The sequence below is a fragment of the Ictalurus punctatus genome, chromosome 20 (genome assembly GCF_001660625.3).
Source record: "Ictalurus punctatus breed USDA103 chromosome 20, Coco_2.0, whole genome shotgun sequence".
Lineage (NCBI taxonomy): Eukaryota > Metazoa > Chordata > Actinopteri > Siluriformes > Ictaluridae > Ictalurus > Ictalurus punctatus.
In genome coordinates this window covers 22981214-23000459 of record NC_030435.2, presented here as the reverse complement: position 1 = coordinate 23000459, position 19246 = coordinate 22981214, and the positions used below count along the sequence as shown (strand labels likewise).

The 19246-nt window shown below is 45.3% G+C and overlaps 1 protein-coding gene across 2 annotated transcripts in view; it reads right to left on the bottom strand.

Annotated features, from left to right (window-relative positions):
- Positions 1-19246, bottom strand: part of slc44a5a (solute carrier family 44 member 5a) — a 50110-nt gene that overhangs the window by 9882 nt on the left and 20982 nt on the right. Inside the window, exons 2-8 of one of the 2 annotated variants that reach the window (XM_017496073.3) lie at positions 17144-17192; positions 10360-10433; positions 5057-5141; positions 2954-3038; positions 2729-2857; positions 1631-1691; positions 799-922 (exon numbers count right to left, since the gene is read on the bottom strand). In XM_017496073.3, the coding sequence (XP_017351562.1) occupies positions 799-922; positions 1631-1691; positions 2729-2857; positions 2954-3038; positions 5057-5141; positions 10360-10433; positions 17144-17192 (607 nt within the window). Of the gene's footprint in view, positions 1-798; positions 923-1630; positions 1692-2728; positions 2858-2953; positions 3039-5056; positions 5142-10359; positions 10434-17143; positions 17193-19246 lie in introns of those variants that run through there. The other variant, XM_047162523.2, reaches the window with a different exon arrangement.

The window sequence follows — 19246 nt, the reverse complement described above, 5'->3', positions numbered from 1 at the left end:
ATATATTAAAGACAGACAGCTATAAAATATCCGTAAAACATCGATACAACCGCTGCTTAATGAAGCGTCTCACTCGCTGACAACCACTTTAATTATTATTCACAACTCACAGCGGAAAATGAAGCGTTTCGTTTGTACGGATTCGGATTATTACTTCAAATGATGTTCATTCATCTATATGATATGATAGAAATAACAAATAGAATACTTGGGAGTGTGCTGTTGACAGTGACAGGGTGATGGAAAGAAACAGAGTTACTGTGACCATCCCGAAGGTGATTATTTTCCTATAAAAGCACGTCTCGACATGTTTTATCACTCCGATACTAATAATAGTTTTTCAAATTCAATTAAAGAATGACATCATACTTTTGATCTGTTTATAGTTACAGATAAACCATGTGTGTGTGTGTGTGTGTGTGTGTGTGTGTGTGTGTGTGTGTGTGTGTGCTCACTCAGCTGCATGTCTCATATGACATTGTTTGATATAACTGCTTTATTGGTTAGGATGTTAGGAAGGGAAGGAAGGAAGTCCCTCTTAATCACACTGGTGTCAGGCTGTCCTCATAAACACTATATACCTGTGTGTGTGTGTGTGTGTGTGTGTGTGTGTGTGTGTGTGTGTGTGTGTGCTCACTCAGTTGCATGTCTCATATGACATTGTTTGATATAACTGCTTTATTGGTTAGGATGCTAGGAAGGGAAGGAAGGAAGTCCCTCTTAATCACACTGGTGTCAGGCTGTCCTCATAAACACTATATACCTGTGTGTGTGTGTGTGTGTGTGTGTAGTACTCACTCAGCTGCATCTCTGAGTTCACGCACACTCCTCGCCGTATCCAGCGCGTCCTTAAAAGCCGTCCTGTTGGCGACCATCAGCGTGCCGTTCCTCGTGAAAAAGTCTGGAAGGCATCGCTGGAAAACTGAGACAGAAACGAGGGATAGAGTTAAAAAAAAACAAAAAAACATTCCAAATCCACCACATTGTTTCGTTTGGCAGGAAACCTTCCCTCACCAGCCTCGCTTTTCTCCCTTTTGTTAAAGACAAAAAAAAAACCACACATAAAAAAAAAAAAAAAAACGCAGCTTGTCGTGTTGCAGTGAAACCGCGAAAAGCGTAAACTCCGCTGTCCCGGAGACGTCAGAAAAGTTACAGCTTTACCTCTGACTGTAACAAAGCGCTGACACTGGAGACTCCTTCCTTAAATGGTACCTAAACATCTTCTTAGAGAAAATGTTATCGTGGCGACGATTACACGTTTTTTTTTTTTTAAAAATCGGTTTACATGGAGGTGCTGTCATAGAAAATTAATCAATACCTTCTGACCAATCAGAATCCAGAATTATAATTAATGCTGTTATTGAACTATTTCAGTTGTTATTATGGTGGGTATATGATTTGTGTGTGTGTGTGTGGGGGGGGGGGGGGGGGGGGTATGGGGGGGGGGGGGTCCCCACAGAGCTGCAGGATGCTTTCTTATGCCTGTCAGCTAGTCATATATATTAGACTAATGACTCGTAAGTGAGTATGACTCGTAAGCTTTCAGAGTGCAGTGGGATGATGAATATTTAGAGACTAAACACACACACACACACACACACACACACACACATTAAGGAAGTGTATTTACATGGTCTGCTGGGCACAATCACTGACGGACAGTCTTCATCACGGAGTACATGAGCCACAGGCTGAAGAAGAGAAAAAAAATAGAGAGACAGAATAAGCGGTCTAATTTACAAGACATTACATCGCAGCTGCCTTTTAAGGAAAAAAAGGGGTGGAGCTAATTCACAAGAAAGAAACTAATGCGATTTATTGCATGTGTCATAAATGCCAGAGATGCGGCATTTTTATTTGTCAGCGTGGACAGGAGGTGTGGCCTGTGTGCCTGTCAGTTACAGTGAAGGAGGTGTGGCCTGTGTGCCTGTCATTTATAGTGAAGGAGGTGTGGCCTTTATACCTGTCAGTTACAGTGGAGGAGGTGTGGCCTGTGTACCTGTCATTTATAGTGAAGGAGGTGTGGCCTTTATACCTGTCAGTTACAGTGAAGGAGGTGTGGCTTGTGTACCTGTCAGTTACAGTGAAGGAGGTGTGGCCTGTGTGCCTGTCATTTATAGTGAAGGAGGTGTGGCCTTTATACCTGTCAGTTACAGTGAAGGAGGTGTGGCTTGTGTGCCTGTAATTTATAGTGAAGGAGGTGTGGCCTGTATACCTGTCAGTTATAGTCAAGGAGGTGTGGCTTGTGGACCTGTCAGTTACAGTGAAGGAGGTGTGGCTTGTGTACCTCTCAGTTACAGTGAAGGAGGTGTGGCTTTGTATCAGTCAGTTACAGTGAAGGAGGTGTGGCCTGTGTGCCTGTCAATTACAGTGAAGGAGGTGTGGCCTGTGTGCCTGTCAGTTACAGTGAAGGAGGTGTGGCTTTGTATCAGTCAGTTACAGTGAAGGAGGTGTGGCCATTGTGTCTATCAATCAGTGTGAAAGAGGTGAGGCCTCTGTAATGTCAGTCACACTAAAGGAGGTGTGGCTTTGCTGCTGTCGGTTACAGTGAAGGAGGTGTGGCCTATCACTTCTTAAATCTAATACTTTCTTTTTTTTTTTCCCCCTCAGTGTTTTCTTGTGTTGAGTAATCTCTCACAGATTTCAAACCACTTTTCTCAGCTCCATAACTTCAAAAAGTACGAATAAAGAAGTAAAAATAGCCAGATGTATGTTTGCGTATAATCACCTTCTTAGGATCGTTGAATCCCGGCCTGCAGAACTTCCTGTAATATTCCCAGTGGCTCCTGTTGAAGGCGTGTTGAAGCTGCACGTCCGTGTATGTGGCGAAGCGGTCCGGGCACGTCGAAACGCACATCTGTAAACGTCAACAGGAAACGTACATTCGGGTGTGAACGCGGTGCCGCGACCAAAGAGCGCAGAGTTGAACGGATATTAACGTAACGTGTAGAACCTGAGTGGTAGGACACTGCAGGTTGATCAGAACGGCCGGATTTGCACATTTCAGGATGTTGAAGTAGAACAGGATGGGTTTCTTACTGCGGAGAGAAAAAAAACGTCAACCAGGCTGCAAAAACACGCCGCTTTCGTTCCGCACAGAAACTCGGTGACGTCGTTAACGCTGTGAAATCTGCGAAAGCGCGAACGGCGCAGAAGTGAAAACCACCGATGTGTGTCAAAATGCGTCTTGCATCGGCGACGTGAGCGAATTTATCGGAAAATAATCAGCGGCGTGGTGCAACCCGACACGAAGCGGCGTTACTGTTACGACACTGTTTTATTCCTCTTATACCACAACATCTGCACGTTCTTATTTATTGAAAGCGAAACACGTCATACATTCGATCCATTCAGAATGACATTTAACGTTGAGGAAACGAGCCACTTCCTCGTTCCGCGAGCTACTTCCCGTTCGCACTTATGTTACAGCAGCGATAAACACTCGTTCCCTCACCAGCTGAGCTTTATTCCCTCTCTTTAAGTAAAAAAGAAAAAAATATATAGGAACGTCCTCTGCCCTGACACTGGAGACTCCTTCCATAAATGTTTACAAAAAAAAAACAACAACCTTCCGCACCATCACACCAACGTTTCTTTATTTGTTCCCTTCATCATTTATTTCTTTTTTCCTTTCAAAATTTCGGCAATTTTATATCTTTTTCCTTCATTTCTTTTCCTTGTGTTTATTTTCCCGATGCTTGTTTTAAGTCGCTCTTCTTCTGTTTTATTATTTCAATGTTTTTTCTTTTGTCGTTCCGTCTCTCTCCGTCTGTTTGTTTGCGTCTTTTATCACTATCGTGTGTTTCTTTTTCAAGAGGTAAATACGCACCGAGTGCAATTTTCCAGAAGGTGTCAGCAGAGTCATGTACCACTCTCTCTCTCTCACACACACACACACTTCCAGATTGAAATCACTTCTTCCATCTTAATAAGGTGAGTCGATATACATTCATTCCCACTCATCTCTACAGTTTATGACTAATATTATTACTATTATTATTATTATTACTGTATTGTGTTATTGTGTCCTATCCGTTTAATATCAAATCTTTATCTCGTTCCGTTCCCTGGAATCAGAACGATTTTCTCCTCCGTCGATAAGAAAAGCGAGGACTCTCTGATGGACTCGTAACGTCAATGAGAATTTGCTCTCGCGTCTGTAACGTTGTTGTCGAGGACGTGTTACGCAGACAGAATCAGGACTGGATTAATGACAGGTCGGGTCAGTCTTTAAGCTCCCTTGCGTTTAAGTCCCGATTATAAACTCCGGCGCGGTGGACACACCTCTCGCTCCATGGCCGTACATAACAAACACTCTTCTCTCCGCTCCCCAGCTCCACTAACCAGCTGCTCGTCATTCACGCCGAGCTCACGTCCTGCCGATCGCACCTCCGCACCGAGCGCGCGAGAACCTCGGACAGAAACAACGTCCCGAGTCCAGTCCTGCGTCCTACACACACACACACACACACACACACACGACTCCCCTGCCTTGTTTAACCCTAACCCTAACCCTGAGATGGTTTCTATAGTAACAGCTTACACAGGGACGTATATAACGGACACGCCACACGATCTAACACTAATCATTTTTTTTTTTAAAAAGTGTATAATAACAAAAACAAAAACAAGTTTTCTGTAAGATTTTTCTGGAATATTTACGGAAGGAGTCTCCGGTGTCAGTTTCTCAGTAACAACACAATCTACGTTTTTTTTTTTTGTCTGTCTCATTAACTTGAAAAGAGAGAGAGAGAGAGAGAGAGAGAGCGAGAGAGAGAGAAACTGAGGCTGTAAGCAGGAACAGGAAGTAACGAGCTGCATGGATGTGTCCACAACATTATAAGGTAACCATAAACGGATAAAACGCACGGCGTCATTCTTTAATAACTAACAACCGTAAGCGGAGTTCTCACCGACTCATTCGTGTGTTTTCTAATCGACTCCTTACTGAAACGCATTTCTGCGGTTGATCGGATCATTTTGTACGTACGTCGGCTCCGCCCACACTCGATGCTATACGCGGCTCGGATTGGCTGAAGGGGTGGGCGGTACTCACGCGTTGGCCGTGCCTTTCTGTCCACAGAAATCTCCCGAGCTGTCAGTAGGGTGAATCACTTTCCTGGGGTCTCCATGTATCCAGGCTAGAGGAACAAGATCACACACACACACACACACACACACACACACACACATTAGCTCTTCAGCTCCAATCCCTTCATATCCACTAAGCTTTAAATCCCTCGTATTAAAATGTACCAGGAAGGAACAAGCTCTCTGGACAGGAAGTGAGACTGTAACACAACCCCACACACACACATACACACACACACACACACACACACACACACGCACACACGCACGCAATCAATGCAACTTGGAGGAACTATTGATTTCTCTTCTGCATTCGCACCTAATTAATAAAGTCACTACACACCAACAAGCGTCGCTTCTCCGTCTCTCCACATCGATCTAATCTATCCGATTCGTCCCGCTGACACATTCCCTCTTACATTACTGACGCATCTTAAGCCTTACATGTCCGCCGTCCACGCTAGACTCCCGCAGAGCGTACATTTACAAACATTTTACATGTAAGATCAGCTCCAAACCACTCCGATGAAGCGTTTCTCCTCCCAATCCAACATGGCTGACGCCGACAGAATCTGATCTACGTAAACGCCGAAGACTCGTCTGCGGGATAAAAACATACGTCAATATCAATTTTCCCTCCTTTTGGTTAAAAGTTCTCTAATATTTCAGACTTTAAATGGAAGTCGATTAATGAACACATTTCAAATATTTTTTTAAGCACAACGCTAAGCGTCATCGGCTTTTTAGCATCGGGTTATTAAAACGTCAGAACTTATAGATGTTTCCATCGATAAAAGCGATATTATATATATATATATATAAAATCAGGCATGAATTAAATAAAATAATAAATCAATCAATTTACTACTACGGTACGAGACCAAGCATGAACAGTATTCGAAGCAATATATACCGTATATATTAATAACATGAAATGTAACTAGAAACAGATAAAAACTATCATTTGTCAATAGGGTTTAAAAACGGTAAACACTTCGGGACGTGCTGTTAGAGGAAAAGGATCCACAGCGTGGTGCTTGCAGTAACTCCGCGTCGTCACACCGCCATGTTGTTGATCGTTTTCCTCCAACAGCGTGACTCCGAGTGTTTTATTCCTGGCGTCGTCGAACGAATACGGGCCCGGCGTTCGACCTGCGTCTTGATTCGTCCCCATGGCAACTATTTAAAAAGGATCACCACTTCAATTTGATTTAGAAGGATCCTGAAAGTCCGGTTTCTTTCGAGACGACATTAAACAAAGAAAGAAAGAAATGACATCACGTCCTTACTTCATGTTAATGGCTCGGACGGTAATGAAATGAAACACTGCAGGGAAATGGGGTGTGATTTTATTGATAAAGAGCGAGTGGTTTGTTTACGCTCGTGTCGGTCAGCGTGACCGACGTGGGCACGGGAAGATGATGTCATCGCAAGATGAGTTCATCTTTTCGAGAGGATTAAAGTGGTGTGTCATCTGTATGCACGTGCGTGTGTGTGTGTGTGTGTGTGTGTACAGGATGGTGACATCATTCTTGGCTGCTGTAGAGGGAGACTTTACTGATCCCTTTTTTTTTTTTGGAATATCTGTACTTCAATTGCTGTTGGCTAGAAATTCATTTTTTTTTAAATTGTCATGAAGAGACATGATGCCGTTTTTTAAAAAAAAAAGAAAAGAAAAGAAAAAAAGGAAGAAAGAAGAAGCTCTACAGCTCCAGGGCTGATTGGCGTAAAAACGACGCATGAATCCCTGTTTCAGATTCACAAGTGCACTTGACTTTGAAGGGGACTAAAAAGGCTTGCAGGTGGAAGCGCGGCTACGCTCAATGGCACGGATGACACGGAGACGTAATGGCTTACGTTAAAAAGCCGTGTCACGGAGACGATCTCATTTCTCACGGGCGTTTTTTTCCCCTCACCCTGCGTATTAACCTTCGCCTTCGCACAGAATTTCATCTCGGTTATCCGGCTAGCTCTACAGCATGATACTAATGAGACTTCAAATCTGAGGCTCATGAGCTCCAAGCTCGCAGGCAATTTGACCGACTGACACAGACGATGGCGATGTGCGGGACACGAACATCGCGTCCTAGTGGAAATTTAACGCTTGTGGTTTCGGTCAAAAGATATAGACTGAGACGTCCTGACAATCCTGAGACAAACACGAGCATTCGAGTGTTTTCAAACCGATTGTAAATATGAAACCAGTGGGAGCTCAGTGGGTATCTCAGTGGGAGCTCAGTGGCAGCTCAGTGGGTATCTCAGTGGCAGCTCAGTGGGTATCTCAGTGGCAGCTCAGTGGGTATCTCAGTGGCAGCTCAGTGGGTAGCTCAGTGGCAGCTCAGTGGGAGCTCAGTGGGTAGCTCAGTGGCAGCTCAGTGGGTATCTCAGTGGCAGCTCAGTGGGTATCTCAGTGGCAGCTCAGTGGGAGCTCAGTGGGTAGCTCAGTGGGAGCTCAGTGGGTATCTCAGTGGGTATCTCAGTGGCAGCTCAGTGGGTAGCTCAGTGGCAGCTCAGTGGGTAGCTCGGTGGCAGCTCAGTGGGTAGCTCAGTGGGAGCTCAGTGGGTAGCTCAGTGGGAGCTCAGTGGGTAGCTCAGTGGCAGCTCAGTGGGTAGCTCAGTGGGAGCTCAGTGGGTAGCTCAGTGGCAGCTCAGTGGGTAGCTCAGTGGCAGCTCAGTGGGTAGCTCAGTGGCAGCTCAGTGGGTATCTCAGTGGCAGCTCAGTGGGTATCTCAGTGGGAGCTCAGTGGGTAGCTCAGTGGGTATCTCAGTGGCAGCTCAGTGGGTATCTCAGTGGCAGCTCAGTGGGTATCTCAGTGGGTAGCTCAGTGGCAGCTCAGTGGGTATCTCAGTGGCAGCTCAGTGGTAGCTCAGTGGGTATCTCAGTGGCAGCTCAGTGGTAGCTCAGTGGGTAGCTCAGTGGCAGCTCAGTGGGTAGCTCAGTGGGTAGCTCAGTGGCAGCTCAGTGGGTATCTCAGTGGCAGCTCAGTGGTAGCTCAGTGGGTAGCTCAGTGGCAGCTCAGTGGTAGCTCAGTGGGTAGCTCAGTGGCAGCTCAGTGGCAGCTCAGTGGCAGCTCAGTGGGTAGATCAGTGGGTAGAATCAGTGGGTAAGATCAGTGGGTAGATCAGTGGGTAAGATCAGTGGGTAAGATCAGTGGGTAAGATCAGTGGGTAAGATCAGTGGGTAAGATCAGTGGGTAAGATCAGTGGGTAAGATCAGTGGGTAAGATCAGTGGGTAAGATGTTGGTCTGCTGCACAGAAGGTTGTGAGTTCAAATCCCTGCCACTGTTGGGTCTTTAAGCAAGGCCCTTAAAGCTTAAATGTACGTCGCTCTGGATAAGAGCATCTGTCAAAATGCCATGAATAAAAGTGAAACCAATCCTGATCCCGAAGCTTCTGTTTTCATCGCAGCTTGGAGGTCGTTCATTGATGCACGAGGTTAGGACTACGAGAAAGTTGGGTTTCATTTCCCGGGTTAGATCGTCACGCTGTTTTCGGTGGCGAGACCAGAGAACCCTCAGTGACACGGAGAACCCGGGATCGAACCAGGCAACCCCGCAGCAGTGAAGCAGCTACGCTACCCGCTGAACCAATGCGTAATCGGACGTTTCGGCATTTTTCACTCGTTAATACAGAGCCGGTGGTGTCCTGCCTGGACCTCTCCAGCTCACTGACCTCAGAACTCATCGATTAACTCAGAAAACAGTGGATTAGTGGAAGTAGAGTTAGCTCTACGCACTGAGAACGACTAGAACGTCCTCATGGGGTCGAACAATATGAAATATTCATAGTTCAGACAGAAATCAAGCACACGCTCTCGCCCACTCTCTCTCCTTATTCAGTGCTCTTTTATCTTTATGTGTAAGGCTCCAATGCCACACTACTGTGCAAGGATTTGTCTTTTATTCACAAAATCCCAAGAAAAAGGTAACAAGCTGGGAGCTAAGATGGCTACTGTAGCAGTGAATGTTAGAACCTTCAGGGAAAATTAATACAAAGCAACAAATAAACAAAAATTCTCCCATTTTACCTCGTGTAGTCGACAAGCCCGAACATTTTCTCACGAAAGACACCCAAAATGTTCTGTCCACACCCACATACATCTTCAAATGGCTTCGTTGAGCAACACAATCTCGTTTTTAAAAAAACATTTAGACATTTTTACACCCTGGAACCATATTTTCAACTTCTTGAACAATACAAGAACATGTTAAAACCTTCGGAGGCGGAGCCTAGAGTTATTTCAGTTGTCCAGTATGGCCATGTTGATATTATGATAGATCGAGTCCAGCTGCATTGTGAAGTTTTGTTCATGTTCATGTTCATAGATCAGTCTGTCCAGGATTTCGCCAATTTGCGATCGCAGAAACGAACGCAAAATCACGCAAACCGCGTAATTCGGAGATTCGGAATACCGCGGATTCGGACCGAGATGCTCTTCGATTCACGTGCGTCGAACACGGGTACAGCGAAAAAGGTCACGTGTACCAACAAACATCACCGCGAAAGACAATTTCGTGCGATTTTAAATCGCGCCGATTCAAGTAGTTTTCTGCAAAATCAATCAATCAATCAATCGCAAAAAAAAAAAATTCCGCAAGTTGCGTCGCAAATTTCGAAGAAGAAAAAAAAAAACTGCAGTAGAATCGAGCGTTTTCGGCCGCGACGAAAAAATAAAAAAAAAAACGGAGTGAAATCCTGAACAGACTGTACAATAACACGTTAAGATATTCGGAGGCGGAGCCTAGAGTCATTTCAGCTGTTCAATATGGCCGTCTTGATAGTATGATCGATCGAGTTCAGCTACATTGTGAAGATTTATTCGTGTTCATGAACCACGAGTCATGAAGCACGACTACACAAAAGATTTTAGAGTGAACAGACTTGTTAGCTATTATACTTGTTAGCTATTATAGCGCACCGTATGCAAATCTAATACAAAACTAAAGAAATAAACAGATATCTGTGTGACGGCTTTCTTAGCTTTGTACTGGATTCGATTACGATGTTAATAAAGCTAGAAATGAATACAAGTCTCTTCCACCAGAAATGGAAAATAAAGTGAAACACTTACGTGTATTCGTTCTCACGGAACTAATAAACCCCTTTAATTAATTCCGAAAAGTGTTTTTCAAACAAAGTGGGGCTTGACGTCCGGCGGTAAACGTTACGTGTTATGAAACTGAAAGATGGACCTTTTTATTTCCCCCGAGGAAAGACGAGTTTATGATTTCAGACCTGATGGAAAGCGGACAAAAGCAGCCACTCACCCACAGTGCCGAGCGCGGCGTAGCCGAGGATGACGACGACGAAGAGCACGCAGCACAGCACGTCCGTGCAGCTTCTGCAAGGAAGGAAGAGGACTGAGGGAAGATCTTCATCACGTCCAGGAACCCCAGAGAGCGACAGAAACTTTCATCCAGCCAACTTTTAAAACCAACTGACAAACTGTATGTGATGTCCTGCGACGCAATTCACGCCGATCTACCGCGATCTGATCGTGCCGATTTAGGTTTCACGGCAACGGGGGTGAATACTTATGCAAATCATAACTTTAACGTTTTTGGAGGCTTTGGATGTTTCAGGTTCTGGTTTTGTTATTATCGCAGTAGTGAACAATATCGTCTCCACGAGTCGTTTTTTTTTTTTAAGATCGGTGCAGTTTTTTTTTCTCCATCCAAACAGTCAGAGTGAATTCTCTACCTCTGACCCAATCAATTATTTACACATTTCCCAACACTGTGAAATTTTCCTTTAGTTCAGAACTCGGCGCTGATGATGTCCTCCAGGACCCGGCTCGAACGCTCGAACCCGATCTCACGCAATTAGAAGGAATGTGGAGGAAGGGAAGGTTTGAATTCTGCTGGAATTAACGTGATGAATTCGAACGTACAGAGAGAGAGAAAGAGGGAGAGAGAGAGAGAGAGAGAAAGCGAGCGAGCGCTCGATAAAGCTTTGAAGCGCTGATCAAGGCTGCGAGCTCATAACAGCAAAGCAGCAAGGGCACATGGAGCGCTTCGGAGGAAACTCCAGGGACGGAGTCACAGATGCAGATTGTTGACAAGGACAGGAGAGAGAGGGAGGGAGAGAGAGAAAGAGAGAGAGGGAGAGAGAGAGAGAGGGAGAGAAAGAGAGAGAGAGAGAGAGAGAGAGAGAGAGAGTTAGACAGAGAAAGAGAGAGAGAGAGAGAGAGAGACAAAGAGAGAGAGTTAGACAGAGAAAGAGAGAGAGAGAGAGAGAGAGAGACAAAGAGAGAGAGTTAGACAGAGAAAGAGAGAGAGATGGAGAGAGAGTGAGAGAAAGAAACTGAGGGAGAGAGAGACAGAGAGAGATAGAGAGAGAGACATATGCTGCTGTCCTCATGAACCCATCAAAACCCTGCCTGCTGTCTCAGGAGAAAAGGAAATGGCTGAGGCACTTCCTCTGATCTCTCAGTCTTCTGTTCCACAGCGGCTCACTCACAGCGTTCAGTTACAGGAAAACTCCGGTGTTTCTAGTGTCTATCCCCTGCCTCTAGTCTCTATCCCCTGCCTCTAGTCTCTATCCCCTGCCTCTAGTCTCTATCCCCTGACTCTAGTCTCTATCCGCTGACTCTAGTCTCTATCCCCTGTCTATTCTCTATCCCCTGCCTCTAGTCTCTATCCCCTGCCTCTAGTCTCTATCCGCTGCCTCTAGTCTCTATCCCCTGCCTCTAGTCTCTATCCCCTGCCTCTAGTCTCTATCCGCTGCCTCTAGTCTCTATCCCCTGCCTCTAGTCTCTATCCCCTGTCTATTCTCTTTCCCCTGCCTCTACTCTCTATCCCCTGCCTCTAGTCTCTATCCCCTGCCTCTAGTCTCTATCCGCTGCCTCTAGTCTCTATCCCCTGCCTCTAGTCTCTATCCCCTGTCTATTCTCTTTCCCTTGCCTCTAGTCTCTATCCCCTGCCTCTAGTCTCTATCTCCTGCCTCTAGTCTCTATCCCCTGCCTCTAGTCTCTATCCCCTGCCTCTAGTCTCTATCCCCTGTCTATTCTCTATCCCCTGCCTCTAGTCTCTATCCGCTGCCTCTAGTCTCTATCCGCTGCCTCTAGTCTCTATCCGCTGCCTCTAGTCTCTATCCCCTGACTCTAGTCTCTATCCCCTGCCTCTAGTCTCTATCCGCTGCCTCTAGTCTCTATCCGCTGCCTCTAGTCTCTATCCCGTCTATTCTCTATCCCCTGCCTCTACTCTCTATCCCCTGCCTCTAGTCTCTATCCCCTGCCTCTACTCTCTATCCCCTGCCTCTAGTCTCTATCCCCTGCCTCTACTCTCTATCCCCTGCCTCTACTCTCTATCCCCTGCCTCTAGTCTCTATCCCCTGCCTCTAGTCTCTATCCCCTGCCTCTACTCTCTATCCCCTGCCTCTACTCTCTATCCCCTGCCTCTTTACTGCGTGGACAAGAATTTCAACTTGTTTCCCTGAACTGAGTTTACAAAATACTTTTTACAAACGCACATACACAGTGGAAGTCTGGAAGGGCAGATGGAAGGGAATGGAAGGGCAGATGGAAGGGAATGGAAGGGCAGATGGAAGGGAATGGAAGGGCAGATGGAAGGGAATGGAAGGGCAGATGGAAGGGAATGGAAGGGCAGATGGAAGGGAATGGAAGGGCAGATGGAAGGGAATGGAAGGGCAGCAGTTTTGCCAGTGAGAATTTATACAACAGATTTTTTTTTTTTTTGTAGAAACATGAATTTTTGCAAATTCAGACGAAGCTCAATATAATGTGTATATTATTATTATTATTATTATTATTATTATATCAGAGATTTGTTCCGCTTTTAGTTTCCTGAGCTTACAGATTACACGCTCCACAATCCGGAGCCCCGTGTCTCTGGAAAGCGTACAGTAATACGCGTAAAGGATTTCCCCCCCGAGCTAGCATTTCCCGCTTCACCGAAGCACTTGTTATTACCGTTTACCTTAATTCATTCCTGGTTATTTTTACATAAATAATTCTATTCATATTTAGTATAATTTATTCCCTTTTTTTTTTGCTATTTCTATTGCTTTTTATTTAAATAACATATTAAAAATAGCTATATCAATATTATTATTATTATTATTATTATTATTACAGCTATAAAATGGCTTTATTTAATCAGATATCGAAATATTTCATCTAAATGGAATTCAACTACTGCCCTTAAACTTCCAGTATACATTATACTCCTTTCTTTCTTTCTTTCTTTCTTTCTTTCTCTCTCTCTCTCGGTTCTCTTACAGGACAACAGATTAGAGAATCTGCAGAAAAATCCCGGAGTAGTCCTTTAAGCATGACCGGAATCTTCTACCTGCTCTTGGACATTAGAGTAAATTACAAATCGCTCGTTTTGATTTCAAGCGATGTCCGGAGCACCGGGGCGTTTAAAAAAAACACGCTTCCTTCTGCAGAAAGGTCAAAGACGTACACTTCCTGAAATGAATAATGGAAGTGTTTTAGCGACCTTGGTTTCGGGGGGAAAAAAAAAAAAGACTTCTGGACATGAAAGATGATCTTATTCCTCACACCTTAACACGTTCCCTTAATAGTGCTGCTGATTTAATGACCGCTCCGTAATCCTTCAACACCACGGCCTGGAAACCGTGTGCGTAAAATAAATGGAAAATTAGAGCAAAACAACAACAACAACAACAACAAAACAAAACACACACGCACACAATTGTACCTTTTTCATTAAAGTCGAAAGGTACTTATTAAAAAGGTTCAAAAGGTTTACGCTTCACCTCCGCAACAAGCGAAAGGACGTTCGAGTACCGTTTTTTCCCCCTGAGGAAAATACAGTAGGGTCAACATCCTGTCACTGCTCCGGCGGTTTCTCATCGGAAATACAAATCGGGTCAAACGGACCGCTCACGTTCTCAGTCATTTCCATCCACACCGGATGATGCACCTGAGCTAATGTGAAGGATTGTGGGAAACGATCTCAGAATACCAAAACGTTACGACCGTTCAGGTTCGGCTCGATGACTTCCTGTCTGTCTAGGCAGCGTTTTTCTTTCTCACACACGCCCCGTCTCTCTGGACTGAAGTCACTCTGCGGTGGAGGTAAGGTTTATCTTCAGTTTCGCAAGCACAGGTACCGCCGCGTGACCTGCTTTCATCCCGAAAGAGTGTGTTTTCGCTCCTCCTTCCGACACGTCCCTCGACGGGCAACTTTAATTTGCTCGAAGCCGCCCCCGAAGCCCGTCGCACATTTACAGGACTTCGTAACGGGCGCGGTAAGCCCTGACGTGCCTCGGGTGGAGACTGAACCGAGATTAAAATCAGGTCAACACAACTCTCGAGGAGCGCCTTTTTTTTTACGTGGCGCAGCTCTGAACAGAGCCAGGAGGCGGTGGAGGGATTTCTGAACGACACGCTTGGCTAACCGGCGCTAATTAGAAATGCGGAGCGTTAACATGGGTCGGAGTTAGACTACAGAGTGAGCTCAGAGAAACAAACAGAAATAATCCATCACAGGTTTGTATTCATGATACCTAACAACGTACACAGGGATGGGGGTGGGGTTGTTATTTCACATTTACGGAAGGAGTCTCCAGTAACAGTCGGAGGTCGGATTTGAACTTGGAGTCATCTTAAGGACAGAGCAGCTTTTTGGTAGCATGACAAGCTGCGTCTTTTAATCACTCCGGCCTCCGAATTCCCGAGATCTCGATCACGATGTTCTGGACAAACAAGTCCGGTCCACGGAGGCCCGACCTCGCAACTTAAAGGATCTACCGCTAAGCTCTTGGTGCCAGATCCTGTACCACAGCACACCTTCAGAGGTCCTGCGGAGTCCGTGCGTCGACGAATCGGAGCCGTTTTGCTGGCACAAGGAGGACGTACGCGATATGAAGCAGGTGGTTTTAATGTTATGGCTGATCGTGTGTATATAATAGCGGTTAGCTAGTTAGCTAGTAGTTAAACATTACTTACACGACGCCGATAGCTAGCCAGGTTCAGTTTTTTTTCCACGCCAAGGAGAGAAACACAGACTTCAGAAGGTCATCGAGTCTTTAAAATCACAAACCTGCTTCTACTAAGCAATTTCCTCAGACCTACAGTACGGTGAGCGTCCGATCGCATGAAAGATAAACAACTAGCAAGGCTGCCAATTTAGCGCCGTGGGCGGAAGTGAGAATAAACTCAATTAAAAACAAAAGGAAGAAAAACAACCGGCATGGCATTAATCTGCATTTTCTCCTCCCGTCCAAGGTTCTTGTTTTTCCAGCTCGTGAGTAACGGCTGCGCTGTTTGTACCGGGATCTATAATTACATCTCGTGCTATCAAAAAAAAAGCAATCTCTGCCATCTCGCTCTTATCACTTCAAGCGTGTCTGGGAGGAATTTAAACGGCCAAGGACGTCGAGTCCCTGCCAGGGAGAATTATTCAGCCCCGGTATTGACTCGAGCCTCCGAGGAGAGGGGTGTTTACAGGTATTTGAAGGCTAATCTTTGGTCGTCCGTGAGGCGTAATTGCATCGCAGCGCACGCCTTAATGATTAGCTGCAATAATCTCCACAATATGGCACTCGGAGGAAAAGATAATTACGCTTCATCACCAGGTTCATAACGCACGCGTTTGTTTGAGCTCATGAAGATGTCTGGTGGTTTTTTTTTTCTTTTCGTTTAAAGCTCGGAAAGAGGATTAAAGGATGAATGGTTGTTCCAGGGGACTAGGTGTTTTGGTAAGATGGAAGGCTGCGATGAAGAAACCCCCCAGAGGGGGAAGACGGCTGTTCGTCCGTCGTTGTTTCGTTTTAGGAAAATAATCGACGATGTGATCAGTTACCGCTAAAGCGGATTATTTCCCTCCAACGAGCGAGCGTTCGTATTCGTAAGTGCTTCGTTCCTACTATATGTGACGGACGGCGGCGTCATTTTTATCCGTTTAGAATTAATCCCCGTCCTCACGCACGTTACGGCGGCTATAAACGCCCGTCCCCTCACCCGCCGATCTTATTTTTTCCCCTCTCTTGACGTTTTATACAGCTTCATACAGCTTTAACTCTGACACTGGAGACTCCTTCCTTAAACGTTAAATAAACATCTCCTTACTGAAAACGTCGACATTTAAAAAAAAAAAAAAAAAAAATCAGTTCATGCGTACAGACCTCTGTGAACGAGACGATATTAGGAAACGAATCACCTCCGTCTGACCAACTCCACCTTCGCACTTTAGGCCACGCCTCCTTCCTGACCGGCTAATAGACAGCGTGAGAGTTGATTCAACTCTGCAGGGGTTTGTCCGGCGCTGGACAAGTTAACACGCTCTCGGTGTGTGCTGTGCTGTCAGTAGTAATTAAGGACACGAGATGGACGACGTTCTCATTTTTTATTTAACGCTTCCCTGTTGCTCGAACTGGGTTAGTGTGTGTGTGTGTGTGTGTGTGACTCAGGTACTATATAGACGTTACAGCTAGTCACGGATACGTCTTCTTATACCGCTTATAGGCAAGTCCTGTAAGACTTGGGGGCCATTTTGGGAGATTTTTCCAGTCATACGAGTCCAGTGTTCTGTTGAAATAAACAGGAAGATTCCAATCAAATGCCAAACTGACGATTAGTTTAAAAATCGGAAAAATAAACAATAATGATGATAATAATAGCAGCATTACTCTGTGTTCTGGGCTCAGATCTCAGGTCGGGTCAAAAGAAAGATTTGCCGGAAAGGACTTCCGTTTGAGACGCATCAGGGCGCGACAAAAAAGGTCACGGGGACATTTCAGGGACTTCTGGGTATTTTGCGAAACTAAATTGGTTAGAAAATATTGTATACAGTAATGATGGGCTGGAGAGATGTAGCTGAGGTTGAGGAACTTTCAGAGCCAGAAGTCGTCCCACACCGCGAGTCACCAAAAAACAACAACAACAAAAAAAACCGTTGTGGTTTAGGCCACACCCACTTTGGATTTAAACCCGAATACAGATATAATCATGAATAATTGGAGCACGGGAACAGATACAGATAGCGTCACTGTGTTCCACCCCTATACTGTAAACATTAGGGACTGTCTATAAGCTATAATGAATGAAAAAGGATTCTTTACCTGTTATGGACGGGCCCCCGGAAGGCCGGGTCAAACTTCCGTGGCTCGCCTATGAAGAAGGAGGAAAGAAAAATGCAGTTCAGATTCATTCAGAAGTGACAAAGCGATAAAAATAAATAAACTAAAACAAAGCGAGCACGATGGCGGGTTTAACTTCATCAGCATTCAGTGCAGGTTTGAGGATACAGAAGAGACTCCGTCCTGGGTTCTGACCCTGCTCAGGAGGACGACGAAGGATGGAGAAGGATTTACAAACCCAGCAAGCTAGACTCGATATTTCTGACACTGAGCCGAAACACCGAGACGAGATGGAGACTGGACCTCTTTCTGTCTCGTTTATTACCAGCGTTCACTGCTTGGGAACGTTATCATAGCGTTTCCGTCTGTTAGTCCCAGTCAAGGAGGCGTGGCCTCTGTACCCTGTCGATCGATATATATATATATATATATATATATGACAAAATCGATATCAGTTCATTATAGCGTTTCGTCGGTATCGTAACGTCCTGTACGTATCGTTTCTATAGTAACGGCTCGTCCACGAGGCGCGCCGGACGCTCCGGATAAACAGCGCTGAAGCGGTGGAGGAGGTCGTGTTTATCGTGTCGAACGTTTATGGAAAGGAGTCTCCAGTGTCAGAGTTCACTTTAAGTCTCCTTTCACGTCAAAAAGTCGGAGGTCTTCACGCGTCGCGGTTTCGCGGTGACGTGACAGGCTGCGTTTTTGCTTTCAAGAGAGAGATAAAAAAAAGAACAGAGGCTGGCGATTTCAGGGGGCGGCTGTTTACAGCTGCGATAACGTAAGCGATAACATTTAAATGTAACTATACGGTAAACAGATTTTTTTTTTTTTCCCCCCCAAAGTATGACGTGTTGATCTTTAACGAATAAAAAACGTGTACTCGGTGAGAGACCGCTGTTGCGTAAGAGGAATAAAAAAAAAACAAACAACGCACGACCGATTATTTTCCGATAGCAGCAGGACACAGAGCGTTTAATTACTTACTTACCGTTAATTATTTGTTTCGAGCTTTTAATATTTTCTTTTAGGAATTTGGAGTCATAAGATGCTTCTGGCGTTGGGTTTAAGACGTAATAAAACTAGAAACCTTTACAAAACCATTCATTCAGACGCTCCTGGACCCTTGCTGTGACACACACACACACACACACACACACACACACGGTCCAGGATGTACTCGAAGACGCTGCTCCACATATAAAAGCGCTACAGCTGGGGCGACAGAAGCATGCAGCCAATCTCTGCCGCAGCCCCTCATTAATAATTCCGTGTCATTTCCGAGCCGTAAACAGCTCCGCTGGTAGCAAAACAGCTTTCAGTCTCTCCGGAGCCGCGGGCGGGAGAGTGATGAACGAGCCGAGGACGACCTCTCCGTGGATCCGAGGGGGCGATTACAGCCTCTCGAACACGGCGTTCAGATCGTCTCAAACACGTTCCTTTTCTCACAGCGGTACAAAATCACAACGCTCGATCACTCCCATTCACGAGCCGCGCGGACGTCGGAAAAATAATACTTCACGGAGTTTAAAGCGCCGGCCAACGAGCTACGAGGCGAACGATCGTATGATGTTTAGGATGTTGAGGAAAAACAGGAAAATAGAGAAAAGGCACTTGAGGCGATTTATTTATTTAGATTTGTCTGTTTGTTTGTTTATGTGTTTATTTACCATATCCACTGACGTAGAAGTGGACGACCTACCGGATTACGGAAAACATAGCTCTTCGTTGGTTCTGTAAGGGGTTCCGAGTCATAACCCTTTCCGATAGGAAACACTACTGACGGGATCTACATAGAACCTTTAAAAGGTTCCTCCAGACAGACAACTGAAGAACCTTGAAAGGTTGACAGTTTTCAATCAGTCTTAACAGGCCGCGTTTCCTAGCGACACTGTTTCATACTCTGACAACAGAAACGGAAAAATACGTACGTGAGAGCGGCTTTATCGGGAATCCGGCTGTGTTAAAATACAGCGTGTTAGCACAGAGAGTACGAGAGAAGCAAACAGACGTAAAAGGCTGACGCTAGGCGGAATGCAAATACGGCACGATGACATCATGAATATGCTAATTAGAGCATGACGT